We start from the raw sequence: 19,422 nt of genomic DNA on the forward strand, positions 1-19,422 counted from the left end.
CGCTTATCACTATATACTTTATACCGCACTTTTGAACTGTTAATATGTATGGGAAATGGCAATGAATGACTGTAAGTAAAAAAAATAAAGAGAGAAATATGAAACAGAATGTAAGATTATCGTACATGATAAATACCTGGAAGAAGTGCGAGGATTTTTACATCTAGGAAGTATGTTCTCAAGGGATGGAAAAGTGGATGAAGATATTGAGAGCAGGGTGAAAGCAGAAAACATATGAAATGGTGCTTTGAATATAATGTTTGCAAATAAAAATATGTAATTGTAAACATGGAATTGGTAAAGGAAGGATGAAAGCAGAGTGAATGCTATTGAAATGCGTTCCCTTAGACAAAAGTGTGAAATTCATTACATGACAGAATTAAAAATGAATATATTAGAAAGGAATGTAGGGCTGAACTAGGAATAATCAAAAAGATTAAGAAACGTTCCTTGAGGTGGTATGGGCATGTGGAGTGAATGGAAAATGACTGAGAAAGTATATTTGACAAATGTGAATGGGAGAACAGAATGAGGATGGCACGACCAGATCAATCAGAACCAAAAATCTGGTTGTGTCAAGAGTCTAAGTGATCGGAGAGCTTGTATGACTAGATGTTTGGATGTAAAGGAAGGGTGGGAGTGCATTTGTCAGGACATATGAGATTGGCATTCCATCCTCACTGCTTACCCCTGCTGTGAAACAGCATGATGGTAGTAGTATAATGTTTTCACTCCCCTGTATAGTAAACCCTGTTAAGACTTTAAAAATGCGCATGTGCGTGCAGAAAGTAAAGTTTCCCTTGAGTTTTACACTCCCATAGATATTTGTGATGTAACAATATAAAAATTCTATGTTACCTATTCATTTAAAAATGCAACACGTCAAGAGTACCGATTTTTCAAGTCGCAAATTTTTTGCTCATGCTCTCCCACAGAAATATTTGCATTTTTATATAAATAACTTGAAACAACTGTATTTGAGGTTTATCTGCAAGTAAGAGTGATAAAAAAAGGATTTCATGAAAAACACACCACTACCTCAAAACAAATACTTTTTAATACTCGATACAATTAGGGTAAATTGAACCTACGCCAGTTTCGCAGTTGAGAAATTACGCACTTATGCCACAGTGCAAATGATTTAGATATACTTTGGTGGTCACATATTAACTATGCCATGCTCCATCCACATAGGACAAATATTTTTGTGACCAAGTGATGGTGTCATGAGACATCCATAAATGACGATAAAAATAATAACTTAATAGTCATGAGATTGGTTTTTTGGCAATTATACATAAAACGTTAAACTGGTGTAACTTGCAGTTGATACAGTTATAGTCCACAGTGTCGTTTATTGTTACAAAGTTTATGCTAAAATAAATAATAATGTGGTGGGTGCAAAATTTTCTAGAAAAAAAATTGATCAACACTTGACACCGAGATAATAATACATTAACACCTGAATACATTTGTTTTGGTAAAACTTAAGGGGGGCACCCACGTTCACGCCATCAATTGTGACTGCATCACTACTCAAGTGGGGTATTATGCGACTGAACGCAATTATAAAATGTTCTAAATATAAAATATTTTGGTATTATAGATTTCTATTTAAATGAGATATCCAAATTGCAGCAAATGCATAAAAACTAGAAAAACATCATTTTCTTTCTTTCTACAAGCAATATTCCAAATATTGCCAATTTAAAAAATAGTACAGTATGCATTGTCAATCAGGTTGGGGAGGTGGGCTGATTAAAAAAACCACATGGATCCCAGAAAACCTTCTAAAAAAAAAAACTTACCACTTTTTGAGCGAGTCCCTCTCGGAAGACCTCAGAACAATGAAAATGCGCCGATAATTTATTGTGATTGGTAAACCCATACTTACTTTACTCAAAACTCTGATAGAGATCTGATTGCTATAGCATTATTAAAAACAAATTTATAGACAATTGAATTATATTGGTATATAAATTTAAAAACATACGCCTGAATATGGAAGGGCGAAATAACTGTCAATCTGAAGGAGTCATTGATTTCTTTGTTGCATTGGTCAAGGTAACTGTGGGGAATTGGTGACTAATAGAGGTCACCTCAAAATATTTCTTGGTGGCGGCCTATCAATGATATCTAATTTATCTCTAAATAAATCTTTACTTACATTCATTCTTGTTACTTTTGTATTAAAGATCTTTTTTGTGACTTAGAAAAGAGATCTACCCTAGTTAGTAAGACAAGGTGATTTTATTGAATATTGTATGACTTGTTAATTCATGTATCGTCATCTATTATATTATGCCTGTATACTGTCATTTAATTTATGTGTACTGAAATGCAATAAATGAAAACAGTAATAAACAGGATGGACTGCCATTAGACAACTTTTAAATAACTTCGCAATCATTTTCATCCTTCAATTGCATATACATTTTTTTTTAAAAGCTTTTTTATTTACAGGAAAGTTTTCTGTAAATAAGTTTATAAGGTTTAAACGAAAGATAATCAAACAAAATTTTCAATTATTTTTTAATGATAAAATTAACAATATTATAAGTGTATACTTGATCATAAATGAAAAATTTGTCTAAATTTTTTACATAACATACTATATAAAACTATTACAAAGGTCAGTGAATGTTAATATGATGCATGTATGATGTATAAATAATAAGCAGACATTCGAAAAACAAACACCATTGCTTGCCTATTAAAGTATTCTAGCATTTTCAGAAATGTAAGGTCCTATAGTGGAGGATTTCCGAAAACATTGTCTTTTATTAGAGCTGGGCTGTCCAAAGCAAGGCCTGCGGGTCGGATGCTACCCACAGCTTGATTGGCTAAAGTTGAAGTATTTGTTACTGGAGCCCTTCAATCTAATTAATTATTTAGATTGACCTGGGATTGTATCTGGTTTGAACAGCCCTGTATTAGAGCGCAATAAAAAGATTTCATATACAAAATAAGAATTGAGAATATAACAGGTTGCTTTAACGATAATGAATAATGTAAAATGAATTTGATTAATATATATTTTTTTAAAGAAAGGAGTATATTTAAATTCACGCTAAAATTTTTTATATTAACAATGATTTCAATAAATTTCTATAACATAAATATTATATACACACTATAAATATGAATAATCCCATTCAATACTACCATAAATACTAACTGTACCCAATATGCAGAGGCGTGCATTCTAAATAGGCAGAAAAGAAGTGCCTACCCTGGGTTACTCGTGTTCCATATAGAAACACAACCAGTGCCTACTATGCCTTATCCTCACCCAAACCTACTGCCTGCCTAACTTTGCGCACGCCACTGCATACATGTGGGTATGATGAAAAAAATGAAAGCACACATGCTGTTATAACGTAAACGTTATAATTTAAGGTCAGTTTCTTTTGCATTTTAAAATAAATACATATTTAAGTAATATAAAAATACAGTGAACTTCCGTATAAACAGCTTCTATTTACCAAAGTTCTCCAAATAACAAATATCTTTATTGAGAAATCTATGAATTTTCATGTATTATATCATCTATGTAACAAACACTAATTTCTATTATACAAAGTGTTTTTTTTTTCATTCTATGGTTCTTCCCACATAATTGATTTAGGATTTCACATAATAACATGCTTAAAATGTATTGTCCAGTATGACAGCAACGTCCAATAAACGATTTTTAACCAAGAACTATGTATAAGCAAGCATATGTTCATGATTATTTGAGAAATTCCAGAATCACACATGAATAATGGCAAACCTCAGGTATCACCCAAAATTGGGTGCTTTGCCAATAAATTTAAAAAATGGCAAACCCGCATGCGCTTTGAAGGTCAGTATTCAGTAAGAAATCATTAAAAAATGTATTTAAGTGTTGAGTGCAGAAGAATATCTAAGAAAATATTCCTATTGTAGGCATGTTTATGTAATTCCATGTAATAATACATTTTGGTTAAAATTGTATGTATACATAAATATAACAAACGTACTATCAAATGCATAATGTGGAAATTCGACTGTACACAATGAATGCAGTAAATTAAAATGTGATTTAATAATCATTGAGGAGAGCTATTCGAATACATTTATTACATAAAAAAAATATATAATTTTTAAAAATAAAATTATATTAACAAATATTTTAATAGAAAGTATTTATTCTATGAAAAAAAGTACTTGTATTGAAATATCCAGAATGAAACTAACAATAATATTGTCATGAATATTTTATCAAATGTAAAACTATGTTATACCAAGATATAAATCAAATGGGAAAAAGTATAACATATTATGTTGCTTTGAAAGTTTTGTTCTTAATTCTTGGATACGGATGTAAGAAAATCAGGTATAAACAGGGTAGGCTTATCCCCCTCTACAAGGAATGCAACATTGCATCATAAAAGTTTCTCATAGTGGCGATGCTGTACATATCAATAGGTACACATCTCGACATGATTGCCATTATAGACAGCCACATAATTGTAGACCAACGCTTTTCTCGTCGATTGGGGGTTATTGTTTTGTTTATCTCTCATATCTAGCATACAAGTAAGTTGAATAATAATACCGTGAATAAGTTTGGTGATGTGTAGAGTGATGAAGGTGTTGGTGGATAAAGTTCGTATAAGACAATGGGTTACTTCATGGTTACGGTACATTTTATTCCAGCTCTTAAATCTGTAATACCAATATTGTGAAACCAGCATATCTTTTAATATTCTAAATTTCCAAATGGAATCCATATTAGTTTTTTTTTATCACACATCTTTTATACAAACAAAATAATTAAACATGTAGCTTAGAAGTAATAATCGTGGTTCTAGAATTATTCACATGAAATGAGCAAATCAAAAACATTTTCAACATTACGTAAATAGTAGGTAATAATATAAATATCAGTTAACAATGCAATTATTATTAAATTTTCAATTCTATAACATCACATATTAAATTGTATATAAATACATTAAGTCTACACGTGAGATGTGATGGAAACCTGAGAATTGGCAAATCAATTCATTTTTATAATAAGCCCTAAAAAAATTACATAGTTTTATGATTATTTTAGCCCATTTGAGTCCCAAACTACTTTCTTTTCTGAAATTGAGTTACAGTAAACTCGGGTTGGATTAACCATGAAACGGATTATTCGGGACACTTAAGTCATTAAAAAAGTATTTTATAAAAAACAAAAATATTTCACAAGAGCATTTATAATGTTAATGGCTTAAAACATTTGTAAAATACCTTGATAACCTTTTTATTTCATTCCTAAGTTGTCATAATATTTGTGATAAAAATCTCCGGCCTTATCAGTTCCATTTATCTGACGAAAAATCTATTGTATTGGTATAAAAGAACGAAAAGTTTGGTATAACAGCAAGAAATGTTATAAGCTATAAAAACAAAAATAATAAAAACATGCATTCATTTCTTTATTTAGATGTTAATAAAATGAAATGATTGCTGAACAACCTTTTCTCAAATGGAAATATCATCAGGAGAGGTAAACACTGGCAAGAATGCATCATTACTGATGCGAGAAATTGTCATTTGTATGTTTGAGTATGGGGAAACAAATATGACCGGTGGGAATATATATCCCGACTGTAGAGCAAATCTGAATTATTGGTGATTTTCAATCTGTTGGACATATTGTTCCCATGAGACTCAAAAGGGTTAAAGAATAGTATTATCAACTCTTTAAAAATCAAAAGACAATCATCCATAAAATTTAAATACAGAAACATGATTATAGTTTTAGAACACACTGCCCACCATATATACATACGTCAATATAATCCAGCTTGATCAAATTACCAAAATGTTACTCCGATACAAAATATGGACCTTTACTATTACAACATCAAATGATCGCTAGACTACACACATTTTGTACTTGTCCAGAAGATCGTATTCGAAATGAAAATCATTACAACAAATCAACAGAGTAACATACTTATCAATACTTGGAAATGTGGATGATGTAAGGTAAATTAAATGCCCGTCATTGCAAGACTTTTCAATAACCTAAACATAAGATGGTGTGTCGACCTACAATAATGAAAAAGTACAGTCTTTTACATTCTGGAACCTTTCTGTTGTAGTACTTTGGCTCTGTCAGTTGGTTCCGCTTCTTGGCTATTGAGGGACGCTCCGTATTCTCGACTCACCACACACAGGAACTCGGCGTGTTCCTCTGTGCCGTAATTATACTGAGAACCTATATTCACCAGTTGCTCAAACTTCCACCCGTCCGACATCGTGGACACCATCTGCGTCAACTCATCTTCGTGACACTGAATCACTCGGTACACATGTTTCTTAGAGTCCCGTAGCGGTCGCCCGTCTCTGACACTTATCCTTTCTTTCACTAATCGAATCAGTTCCGTGATATTATAAAATTCCGCTTCTTCTAAGACTCCTTCTTCAGCTATTTCATTATTCATAACTAACTTCCCGTGCCTGAGGTAGTTGAGTATAGGCGAGAAATAAGTAGGATCTCTGTCTATGAGGTATGCGCCGGATTCGTCCTGCAAATCGCAACAATTCTTATGAATAAATGTAAACAACTTTTTTCTCCTTACCTGAAACCAATTTTGTGCGAAGAATTCGCAATATACATAAAAACACTAACCCTGTCAGAAATCAAATCACTATCCTCTTGGACTAACCGTGACAGAAAGGAGTTTTGGTCACGAGACAAAGTGGTTTTTGTTGTTAAAAAATACGTTCCCCCAACATTTAATCTCACCCATTGTTTACTACTACGCCTTTCTAAACAATTTTGTTTAATATCTTTTGAGGAGTCTCCTTTTTCCGCCATGATGCTATTGTAAATTTTTTCTATGGATTCTACCACAGAAACCTTTTGAGTGCGTTGCCAGGGCTATACGCCATAAACAATAATTTAAGTACTATTTTACAAAGTATTTTGTTTGTGGGTATTTTCCTATCCAGAAAAAATGTAGGAGTGAAATATTTATCAACATGTTTTTTTCCTAATTACAAAAAAGTAAGTTCAAACTAAATGTCAAAAATATTATTTAAGTAATAAACACGTTATTAATTTTGAAAATATAAAATAAAACACTCCACACACAGTATAAACTCAGTATATATTTTCAGAATACTGCAAGCTTGTTTCACTATTTACATGTTCAGAAGATTTTAGTCGTTGTTGCACTAAATAAGATTGAATATATCCCATTGATTCTAAAGCCAATGACTCTGGAAGTTTTTTCAGGTGGCACGCGACAGATTTTCCAAAACAATCAAATTCATTTTCTTCTATTTGAGGTTGAGTTAGTGTTTTTGATATCAATTTTAATTCTTCCAAGGCCTTATATGCATTAGGCGGCCCAGATTTCTTGAATCTTTTTGGGGCTGTAAATGGCACTGTCATTGAAGTATTTGGTAAATCTGCAGGAGAAGGGGATAAAACTTCCTCCTTCACATAATTAATTGACGAAATATTTTCTTCAACAGGATGAAAATGTATTTCAAAATCTTCTGTGCCCTGAAATAAATAAATAATCATTTATATTTTTACATTATTTATATTTATATATATATATATATATATATATATATATATATATATATATATATATATATATATATATATATATATATATATATATATATATATACATACTGTGCGTGTATGTACACATACTAATACTGAATCTTCTTGCATATTTTAACTAACACAAAAAAATATATACATTATGGAATACCGATCTAAACATATGTATCTATTAATAAAGCTTGTAATAATCAATTGCAATAAATACCTGTGATGTCATTCCATCGTATGATCTATTTCGACCCCTTAAAAAATCAAGTGCCTTGAACGCATACCATCTGCTTTCGTATAAATCATTTCCTACTGCAAAATAGAATGTAAGTAATTATAGCATGAAAACAAAAACCAAAATATAAAAAGATAAGGATATATATATATATATATATATATATATATATATATATATATATATATATATATATATATATATATATATATATATATATATATATATATATATATATATATATATATATATATATATATATATATATATATATATATATATATATATATATATATATATATATATATATATATATATATATATATATATATATATATATATATATATATATATATATATATATATATATATATATATATATATATATATATATATATATATATATATATATATATATATATATATATATATATATATATATATATATATATTGAGAATTAAAAATAATCAGACTGAGAAACATTACAATAACAATCAGTGACGTTTTTTTATTGTACTTATTGCAAAAAATGCTACGAAAATAAAACCAGTCATGCCATATTATAATTTGGTTTTACAGGTACAAAAACCGTTTTACGCTTAAATTAATATATTCTTGGACCATATATACATATGGTCCAAGAATATATTAATTTATGAATTCGTGAATGGTGAAAATATATTTTTTTTTTTTTTTTTTTTTATTCATTTAATATATTTACATTTTTATTTATAACATAATAACATTTGAATCATTTATACATATGTAGAACTTTTATATTTCGATTCGCTGTGCCTCTCCATAAAAGAGTCTGTGCTCTTGTGCTTGGAAAGGGACTTACACTCGTGGTTTAATGTTATATAATAAAAGATATAATAGTTTTTTTAATATATTTTTTTAAAGATTTAAATGTATAGAGCTTTAATTTTTTTCTTGAGGATTTTTATATCATCTATTTTTTTTATTTCTTTAGGGAGTTTATTGAAATGTTTGATTGCCAAATATTTGAAGTTTTGCTGAAATTGCTTGGTGTTGCATTTTGGAATAGAAAAATCGTTTGAGAATCTCGATGATAAATTCTTTGTTAAATTTAAATAGTTGTCACCCTTTAGTATTTGAAAAACTGCGGTTTTTTTATAAATGGATTCTATATTTGGGACTTGAAATTTTTTAAATAATAATTTTGTTGGAAATATGTTTTTTTTTTTCAAGATGACTTTAATTATGGTTTTCTGTACTATTTTCACTGAGTTCAGTATGTTGTTGTATGAGCCTCCCCATGCAATAATGCCATACTGTAGTAGTGAGTGAACGATAGCATAGTAAACTCTTTTTAGGTTGTCGATGGTTAGTATGTTTCGGATTCTAATGAATATATATATGCATTTTCTTATTCGTTTTACTAGTTCATTAATGTGACTATGGTATTTCAAATGTTGGTCTATTATTACACCTAGATATTTTATTTCTTTTTTTGGACATAAAACAGAACATAAGTTTTTGCAATTTGAATCCCTGCAGTCACCATTGTGAATTGTAATTTTTATATTTGTCGGTATTTTGAGTTTATGGATACAAAATGGGATAAAGAATGTTTTATCTGTATTTAGGGATAATAGATTATTGTCAAACCAGAATTTTAGGATTTTCATGTCCTTATTTGCATATATACATATTTTATTTCTATAACGTTTTATTCGCAAAGTTTGAGAGCCATTGGTTTATCTGTTTCTCTAGTATCCGCTCATTAGTTTAGTTAAAATTTCACGCAACTACTGTATCTGTAACAGACGAAGCAGTTAATACATAACCAAGGGAAGGTAAACCAGTTATATTGCCTAACCAAAAAATATTTCAGTGTTAGTAATTTAGTAGTAGTTACCTTTCCCGGTGTCCCTAGATTTCCTTATTTTCATTTTCTCTCTTCTGTATGATGCCAGTATGCTTATCATTTTCTGCTTACATATCGCTCCATTTGCGTCCATAATATCACCTATGTGTGCCCAAGCGTCATCTTTCAAATGTTTTTTGTGATAATTTATGTTAGCTGGGTCCCACAATAAGGGTTCGTTTTTGTAGGCATCGATTAATGTTAGAGATTTCTCATCGTCCCAATCAATCATTTTCAAAAAGAAATTGCCAGATGTAAATGTAAATATGGATTCTGTTACAGCTCGCGGGTACGCGCACACGACGACGCCAAACGCACAAGGTCAACGAGCCAACTGCGAGCAACGAGCACTCCATGTCTGCCAACTGTGCGAACCTTTACGCTCGCGTCATTGCCGGATCGTAGCGAGCGGTACGCAGTGCGCTCGCGGTGAACTCGGGAACCAATGTAAACTACTTACTGTACCTAACTAAAACATGGTTTGTGACTTTGTTATAGCAGCTCGAACGGTTACAGTTACAGCTCGCTAGATGGAGTACGGGCTTAGGAATACAATTTACAACCAGCGCCAGCGCGTGGTAATGAATAATCAAAACTGTATGACTATTAAATTGAAACGAGTTAATTTGTTTAAATCTAATTTCGGTCTAAGTTTATTTGGTGAACTTTTATTGACTTCCATTATAAAATAAAAATTGAATTTTATGTCAAAATTTGTATTATTTACATACATTATTATGATATTCTTCAAGTTTCACACAAATTTCCAAAGGATTATATTTCACACAAGCTTGGACGAGTACGGATATGAATACCGGGGAAAATTGAATTTCCTCCTGGATTATTAAAAAAACATACAGTAAAAAGCATACTTCAATTATAATGCGACGATTGTATGAGAATACACACTATTTCAAAAATCTACCAGAGTATCTAAAAGAGCTGTGAAGAGCAATGAATTGGTTGATAGACGTCTCACGCTTCGATCGGCTACAACAACTTCAATGGGCAAAGTGATCTTACCAGCTCGCAACCAGCGCACTAAATTTGGCGAGCGTGCCTTTGCTGTTGCGGGACCGATGGCGTGTAATGTTCTTCTACCAATGGTTAGAAATAGTGAGAGTGAGATGATCTTTAGAAAAATACCAAAATCAAATTTTTTTGCTAAATCATTTCCACCATAATATTTTCCCCAATATATTTTTTTCTTCGTGAGGTTCAAATATTTTTACAACGTGGCGGACCAAGTAAACCGTGCGTGCTCCGATATATGATCTCAATCGGTATATTGTGTGACAACAAAGGGTTAAGGACCGGTTCGGCGAACTCTAAAAAACTTAGGCACCGGTTCTAGCGAACCGGTGCGAACCGGCTGAATCCCACCACTGTGAATACCGTGGAAATGCGTTTCCTCAGACGAATGTGTGAAAAAATCGTAATATGATAGAATTGAAAATGAAGATATTATAAAGTACATATTTTAAAGCTGCACTAGAGATTATTGAAAAGATTAAGAATAGTTCTTTAAGGTGGAATGGACATTGGAGCGACTGGATAAAGAGAGAATGGCTGAGAAAGTTTATTTGGCAAATGTGAACGAGAGAACAGAACGAGGACGGTCAAAAACGACTTGGCACGACCAGATCAATCAGAACCTAAAATTTGGTGGTATCAAAAACCTACGTAGTCGGAAGGCGTGTATGACTAGATGTATGGACGTGATGGAAGCTAGGAGTGTATGTCAAGACAGAATGATGTGGCGTTGAATCCTCTCTGCCTACCTCCTCAGGGAAATGGTGTGATGTTAGAAGTAGTCTACTAAGTATATGGTATACTCCATTGCATTGTATGGAAAGAACATGAACACAAAAAAGAAAGATAAATGTTGTATGTGTTTGAAATGTTGCGCTATGCCTCTCATTTCTTCGACTACAAGACGCACACATATCGTAGTCGTACAGGAGAAAGTGACCAACTACCAAAACGTAAAATGTTCAGGAGGGCCATTTAAGTTACTATTGCTTGGCAAGAAAATAAACACCAATGCAGTTAGTCATTTTTAACTAGTCAATATAATATATTATACTTCCAAGTTTAAAATCCTTCGGGATTTTTTCAGGGCAATATTAAGCTAGTAAGATATCAAATAGTCGATGATCACGATTTTGTAAAACAATGCACTTGGTCACTTTCTCCTGTATGACTACGATATCTCCGTCCTTTAGGAACAGTTAACCCTTCACACAGTATGCAGAAAAGGTATTCGCCCTACTTTGGGAATACCGCCAGAGAGAACAAGGGGAGTCTCGAGAAGCTGGTAGCAACTGGAACAGTCAAGGGTAAGCGAGACTCCTGCAAGGTGGACATATCAATCAAGGGAGCAAAACGGTCCCCACCAAACGCCTCCTTCAACTAAGCCCATTAAAGAAAGTAATGGAGAAGACTTGTGCATGATGTGGCTGACATCCCAGAAGACCACATAGCTAGGCATCGAGGAAGAAAACGAAGAAGAAAAATGAGTTCTTTAATCGTGCAAGCAATATATAATAATGATGATAACAAAGTAAGGCAGCAGTGCAATCACGAGTACTATTATATTTTAATGGTACTAAAAATTATACTGTCGCTCTTTAGAAATATTCGATAACTCCAAGCTGTAAATAAATTATTATTAGTATTTAGTTCGAAGAAAAGTAAAACACACAAAACTACATTTATTCTCATTGTAAATTACAGTACAAATAGTGTTAGTATAGCCTGCTTATGTGTCATCTTGTAAAATGAATCTATTAAAAGTTTTTGTCAGAAATAAAACATTCATACTTGTGGTCCTATTTTTGTTAATTTTGCTAACATTTTTGTTGACATTTAATTCGAGCGATGATGACGATGACGTGATTCTTATACCGAATGAAGAAAATTTTCGACAGGGGGTAAGAACTCGGTTAATGAATAGAGTTACCCTATTCCAAGAATCAAGAGATGATGGTAGTCAGGGCATGCTTGAAGATACAGAAGAAATTGTTTTGACCACTAGTCAAGAAACGACCACAGTTTCTACATCAGTTGACTCTTATATGGTTAAGAAACTTGACAAAATTATTTTACCAAAGAAAGGAAATTCATTTGATGTAGATGCGTACTTTCAGGCGAGAAAGGTAAGATGCAAATTGATATTATATGTAAATGAAAATATTCTACAAATAAAAATCTTCATAGGTATCATAAAGTTTTCTTTTTTATTGATTCGGCATTAACTTTGTGGAATGACATGTTGAATTTTGTAAAATTATACACTTGAATATACCACTTTAATGAGTTTTATTTATATATACGATTATGTACGATTATTTTATTTATGTATACGACGTCCATGTCCACGTGAACAAGGCTACTAAGAAACCGGAATATTTATAGGATATTTTTATATAATTTTATCATAGATATGTAACAAGGGATTCAAGAATACAAAACTGGAAATAAAAGAAAAAACAAAATTACAAAATTGTCTTACGTATAAAATATTTCAATCTACGAAGATTATAAGATCATACTACTTCCAAGTCATGATCATTAGCCATACTACCTGAGGGTATAAAATAAATCTAGGATTTTAAAATTATTCATTCGCTTTTTGGCATCCAAAGTGACCATATCGCATTAGATCTCACTAGCGTTATCCGAGGGGCAATTACTCACTCTGTTTCCAATTGTTCGGTTCCTAGAAAAAGTTTGTTAGTGACGGTTGTTTACAAATGGAATTTCAATAAGAAGGTTAGTACAATATTTTACTTACTTTTGTTTTTCTTTTATTTCATAGGTTGACTCAATTATATGGATTCTACGCAGTACGTAAAATTATTTTATTATTTCTTCTTTCTTTTTCTTTGTGTAGACTTTTAACTTATCTGCTGTGGATCGACACGAGCAATTTCTTGTCTGCGTAAACTTGCGTGGGGAACCCCTTTTGTCGCTCGTATCACCAATCGATATCCGCGTAGAGACTGTGCGAAAATACCACGTGTTACTTTTTAGTATTTTAATTTATTGTTCTTTTTTTGCAGGTACCGTTTATAAATTCTCTTATACACGTATGCATTTATTGGACGTTTGGCTTTGGCATTTGGTAAAAGAGCATAAGTCCCAGGTAGAGAGGAGTCGGCACCTCTTTCACGTGTTGACACAATCATCACCGGATATCACAAATATTGATACCAACAACTTGCAAAACCGTATTGCAAATATATGTCATATATTGTCAGCATATTGGAAGAAGGTCGGCCGCTCAACGGTCATACTGATCACTAAGTACGATGACTGGTTAAACTTCAAAGAAGAGTGCAATCTTTCTGTGGTGCGAGTCGTCGAAGAAGTTCAGCCAGTGCCTTCTGGCAGCGCCAGCGGGTGCTAGCACAGCCGCGATGCTTGTGTACGTCCTGTACACAGGAAAAACTTCAGGGACTGCATCAAGCGCCCACAGCATCGCAGATCAAAACTCTTCTTTTACGAAGAAAAACAATTATTCAGCATAAATTTAGGGAACGATTGGGTTGTTATGTTGTTATGCCGCGTGGTGGAGGAAGTGGCACTTCTAACGATGGAAATACTGCTCGTATTTTTTAAAATAAATTCTTCTGTTTTGGCTGAAATTACGGGATAATTTAAGAATTTGATCGACAGATGTTTTCACCTGCTGCAGTGTCTATCGTCAGGCTATAAAATTAATAAAGATTAATTTAAAGAGGTTGCTCTAGAAACTGCTCGAAAACTTGTGCAGATTTATCCGTGGTACAATTTACCACCTTTTGTGCACAAAGTTTTGATTCATGGGTCTGGGGTGATTGATCATTCGTTATTATCAATAGTTAGTATCAGAAGTCTGTATTATCAGAAATGGTGTTGGAGATGTTAAATGTTTAGGAATTAGGTATTTCATTAGAATTCCCTATTTGATTAATTTAGTTTATTTAATTTATCAAATTATGATGTATTTAGTGTATTTAAAAAACAAAAACAAAAAAAAAACTTGGCACGATCAAGCATGCCAAATACTTGAAAGTGGTCAGGTTAGGAGTCGATACAATTGGCGGGTATGTATGAGGAGATGCATGAACGTGGAAGAGACGAAGAATGTTTGTAAGGACAGAGTGGGTGGCGTTCTATTCTCTCTGCCTACCCCTGCGGAGAAGCGGCGTGATGGTTAGTTAGTTAGTTTAAATAATAAAATACCATATTTTATTATTTTAAGAATTGACAGCCGGAAATTTTGGTTTTCGCAGAATTCTTTAATCCCATGGACGGAGCAGCCCGTATGATGGAGCTGTTTCGATGGGAGCGCAAGCGGTTTACTGCATTCCAATGCAGTAAATCGGTTGTTTTCGTTTTTGTGTTAGTAAAAAAAGTGATGTATTGTTTACAAGAAATAAAAAAGTTTGTAGTTTGTAGGCCTTAGATGTATAATATTAGGTAAAGAGGTCACGATTGAGTAATCAACGATGTTTGTAGGTCGGTCGTTAAAAAATGTGCCTGGTGTTTTGCTTTACTATACGCGTAATACAAAATCAATATTTTTTATTGAATTGTAAATTGAGCATTAATTTATTTTTAAATAAAACATACACCTACGCAAACTATGAAAACTGTTTTGTTTACAATCAAAATCCCATATTGTATTGTAAATGTTATTTTTAGGGTCTGAAACTTTCTGAACTCGGCAGATACCTTTTACTGAACGAGCCGCATCCACCGAAGAGACAAAAAAAGTTTAAAATACTCGTTTGGAAATTAGGTCTGCACGATGAAGAACGTCATTTGTATTATTTTAACAAAATTAGGTAAGCTACTAAATAACATGATCAAATAGCATTAGACTTTCATTTGAAACATTTAAATTTTCACTTTAAAAAATTAATTAAAAAAGTTTTTTACCCTATAATTAAAAAGTTTTTTTTTTGGAAAGGCGTTCCATAACGTATTATTGTGAATATTAATGAGCATACACATGATTTTTTAAAGTTATCCGGCTTTGAATGGAAACACGCGATTTCAAATGTGTCCATTTTTTTTTTAATTTTAAAAAAGCTTTATTTTCAACAATATCTTTGTATACATCATAGTTTTGATAGTTAAAAAATATTATCGAAATAAACTTTACGCGACATCAGAACAACCACTTGGCCGGTGGCTAGCCCTTGTTGTTCTAGGATTGCGTATCGACACTTTTTATAAAACCTCAAGAGCTCCATTAAGGCAAAAAATTCAAAATCAACATCTCACATCAACAAATAAGGTTTTTATTGATTTTGCGTTTAATTTGTAGAGCTCCGTTTAAATTGATTTTTAAATCTTGAAATCAAACGCTGATTTTTAGAATCTACTTAATTTGGGGTTGCTGTGCAATGAATAATAAAAATAACATTTAGAATTTTGCGGAGTGTGTGGAAGTTTTTGGTGAGAGTATTTTAATGTTTTTAATATTTTAGAATTAAAATAAATCCTGATGATGACAAGGTTCTTGTCGAAACCGGTAGGTTAAATTGTATTTATGAAAAAGTGGTGAAAACAAAGTTATTTAATTTTATAAATTTTATAAAATGTGTCACAATGTATCTGCGGAAAACATTCGAGAAATACTTAATTATATTTTGAATTTTATTAATGCGAATTTGCAGAAATTGTGAAATAAAAAATGCAACCTTATTTCATATACATATTATGACAAAGATTATTTTATATATTTCATATATTATATAACATAGATATTTTATATTTAATATAATATATCACATAGATATTTCAAATTTCATATATTATGTCATATGGATATTTCATTTTTATCACATAGATATTTCATATATTTTTTCAGACACGATCCATTCAAATTCACAAACTGTTCGGTGGACAACTGTTATATAGATTACAACGATACTTCCGCCAAAGACGCTGATGCTATAATCGTATCTCTTCACCAATTTCACGGAGCCCAGTTCCTCCCTAGTGTGCCTCGACCACCTGGCCAACGATGGATCTTCACGACAGACGAAAGTCCTCACAACACGTTCGCTCTCGGAAGAGGATATTTCTCTGACGTTGTCGGCTTCTTCAACTGGTCTATGACTTACAAGTACGTCATCAAGATGCAATGCTTAGTAATTCTGCCATTTGGAAATGTTAGAATTATTTACAGATATGCAGTTACTGCTGTTTACATATTTGTAACAAAAATCAATTATGACAGGTTAGAAATGGTTCCATATGCTTGGAAAATAGAGAATTTAAATGTGTCATTTTGTATATGTTTTCTTCTATTGGAAGAATACTTGTCAATAATGAAAAAAAATTCTTCACGGTTATCACTTGATATACTGCAAAATTTTTAGATTAAATGAAAAAATGTCTTGAGACTTTGTCCAAAATGTATTATATTCACACCTTAAATTTATCAGGAATCGATACGTTTTATCTCAAACCGTCTGAAGTCTGATCATTTTACAAAATACAATTAAAATATAGGGATACTAATGAATTAGAATGTATCCAGGGAAATGTGTAGTGTGCATTTAAATATATGATCTACTTTTTCTTCTTTTTCCATGTTCGAGCATTCTAGGTGGAGCATATGGCCAACACGAGACGTCTCCAAGTCTCTATATATTATTTTTATTATTTTTGTATCATGGTTTTGAAATCCCACCCTAAATAATCTCGACCCCAGTTGATCGCTCCGAACTTCATGGTCAAAATGTCTTTGTCAAAAAAAAAATAGTTTGATTATATTTTGTTCCTATTTCTGTGGTTCCCTTGCATATTCGTCTACTATACAATTTTATACTCAACATGGTTGGGTATATTAACTTATATTGTTGTTTTTAGAGCGGAATCCGATATACCGTTTCCATATGGTCGAACTATCCAGCGAGTTCCCCCTTTACAGCTGAACGATTCTATGAGTTTTGCCACCAAGTTTCAGAGATTAGTTCCCAATGCGAATAGAAAACGGAGAGATGTTCTGGTGGCCATAATGATGTCGAACTGTGGAACTAAAAACGGTCGTCTGGACTATGTAAACGAATTAAAAAAACACATATCTGTCGACTTTTATGGAAGGTGTGGGGGCAATAGCACTGTGAGAAATCGGTAAGCAATTTTGAATGTCATTTTGATTAAGTATAAAGGAAATGTTTATTTGAAAATAGGTTAAGAGTTTCGTAAAAATGTCTGTAATTGAGCGTAACATTATCAAAAAAGTATTTTAGTTCTAAATATCATGGTATCAATATCAATCAATTCTGCCAACTATACCAATACACAATTGTAATTATGGAAGCGCCCTTGAGGTATTATTTTACGAAAATGACGCTATATAAGTTTTCTAAATTTATTACTATTAATCCCTTTTTTTTATTGATATAAACTTATTTACCATATTATTTCTTGACATCTCAACATAGATGAAGAAAAATATGGAAGTCTGGGTCATTTACGACTTCCATGTTCTTCTTCATTTATGTTGAGATATCAAAAAATAATATGGATCTCTGATGATTAGAGATAATGCAGATTTGTGAACAAGTATTTGGACACACTCAAAATGTTGTAAACTTATTTATGTTTATGCATTAGCAAATTTTTCAGGTGCGTGGGGAAGGGGTATGGCGATGATTGTAAACTATTGGAAGAATACTTGTTTTACCTCGCCTTCGAAAACTCTAATTGCGACCAATACATCACTGAAAAGCCTTTTACCCACGGTTTCAGAAAGGGAAACATCCCTATCGTATTAGGGTCGAAAACTGAAGTTGGTCGCGTTTTATTCCCCCCGAACTCTTTCATAAATGTTAGAGATTTTGAATCTCCGGAAGATCTAGCGAAATTTATTATCTACATCAACTCTACCTTTGAAGAAAATTACTTGAAATTCCACGAGTGGAGAACTCAATTTTCTGTCTCAAATGAAGATGGGTATTTCAATGTCCCGTCCTATCACTACTGCCGAATATGCGAAGCACTAAACTATAACGACGAAACACCGAAAGTCTATGGCTATGAAGACTTGAAGCATTTACTTGATCCTGTGACAAATTGCGACAATAATTCTAAATAATAGTAACACGCCAGTGGATTGCATCACTGAGTTTTGTATATAAATTTAATTTAAATTAAAAACCTTATTTTTATTTAAAAGTCTTTTTTATTTTATTTATTCCGAAATCTAAAAAATACAACATTTGGATTTATATTAGAAATACAGTACATGGCTTGAGATGAAAATAGTTTTAACAATACGTTTAACATGAAAAATCTATTAATACTGAGAAATATACCGGATTGAACAAAACGCTATTTTGTCTTTTTACAAAAACAATTTTTACAGTACCTACGTATATTGTGATACCAGAATTGAATCTGCTCGTAGGTTTTGGAGGTCCTGAAGTAATTCGTAATTTATTCCGTGAGTACAGTCATGTACGTACAGGTACAAAACATTAAATTTGTCAAATGAAAATTCATCCCGATGTAATAAATAACGTTTTTATATACTGTGGTCATTAGCTTCTAGAACAATCCGTTACTATTGATCATCGACTACTCGCCTCTTGGATTAACCGTCCTGTAGAAATGGCTGAAACAACAATTTCAACATGTTTTTCTTTTATTGGACCGACGGATAGGTCAATATTTACAGAGTCAAATATACAGCC

At 32.0% G+C, this 19,422-nt stretch overlaps 2 protein-coding genes and 1 long non-coding RNA gene across 3 annotated transcripts; 2 read left to right on the forward strand and 1 right to left on the reverse strand.

The window, feature by feature from the left end:
* Positions 1 to 2,515: 2,515 nt before the first annotated feature.
* On the reverse strand, positions 2,516 to 6,917 carry inc (BTB/POZ domain-containing protein inc). Its single transcript, XM_088273544.1, has 2 exons — positions 6,653 to 6,917; positions 2,516 to 6,548 (listed from the first exon to the last, which is right to left on the reverse strand). The coding sequence occupies exons 1-2, from the start codon at positions 6,839 to 6,841 to the stop codon at positions 6,096 to 6,098; spliced, it is 642 nt and encodes a 213-aa protein (XP_088129670.1). The 5' UTR covers positions 6,842 to 6,917; the 3' UTR covers positions 2,516 to 6,095.
* On the forward strand, positions 6,874 to 10,434 carry LOC148301229 (uncharacterized). Its single transcript, XR_015838822.1, has 2 exons — positions 6,874 to 7,030; positions 10,004 to 10,434. It is a non-coding gene; the product is annotated as an uncharacterized LOC148301229 (long non-coding RNA).
* A 2,918-nt stretch (positions 10,435 to 13,352) lies between these two features.
* On the forward strand, positions 13,353 to 18,904 carry LOC148301230 (inactive fucosyltransferase B-like). Its single transcript, XM_088273551.1, has 5 exons — positions 13,353 to 13,495; positions 15,413 to 15,555; positions 16,587 to 16,844; positions 17,594 to 17,857; positions 18,356 to 18,904. Exons 3-5 carry the CDS (start codon positions 16,834 to 16,836, stop codon positions 18,822 to 18,824), a joined length of 744 nt encoding a protein of 247 aa, XP_088129677.1. The 5' UTR covers positions 13,353 to 13,495; positions 15,413 to 15,555; positions 16,587 to 16,833; the 3' UTR covers positions 18,825 to 18,904.
* The last annotated feature ends 518 nt before the right edge of the window (positions 18,905 to 19,422 follow it).

The sequence above is a fragment of the Brachycentrus maculatus genome, unplaced genomic scaffold, assembly GCF_059751285.1.
Source record: "Brachycentrus maculatus isolate JH-2025_06_01 unplaced genomic scaffold, ASM5975128v1 h1tg000589l, whole genome shotgun sequence".
Classification (NCBI taxonomy): Eukaryota; Metazoa; Arthropoda; class Insecta; order Trichoptera; family Brachycentridae; genus Brachycentrus; species Brachycentrus maculatus.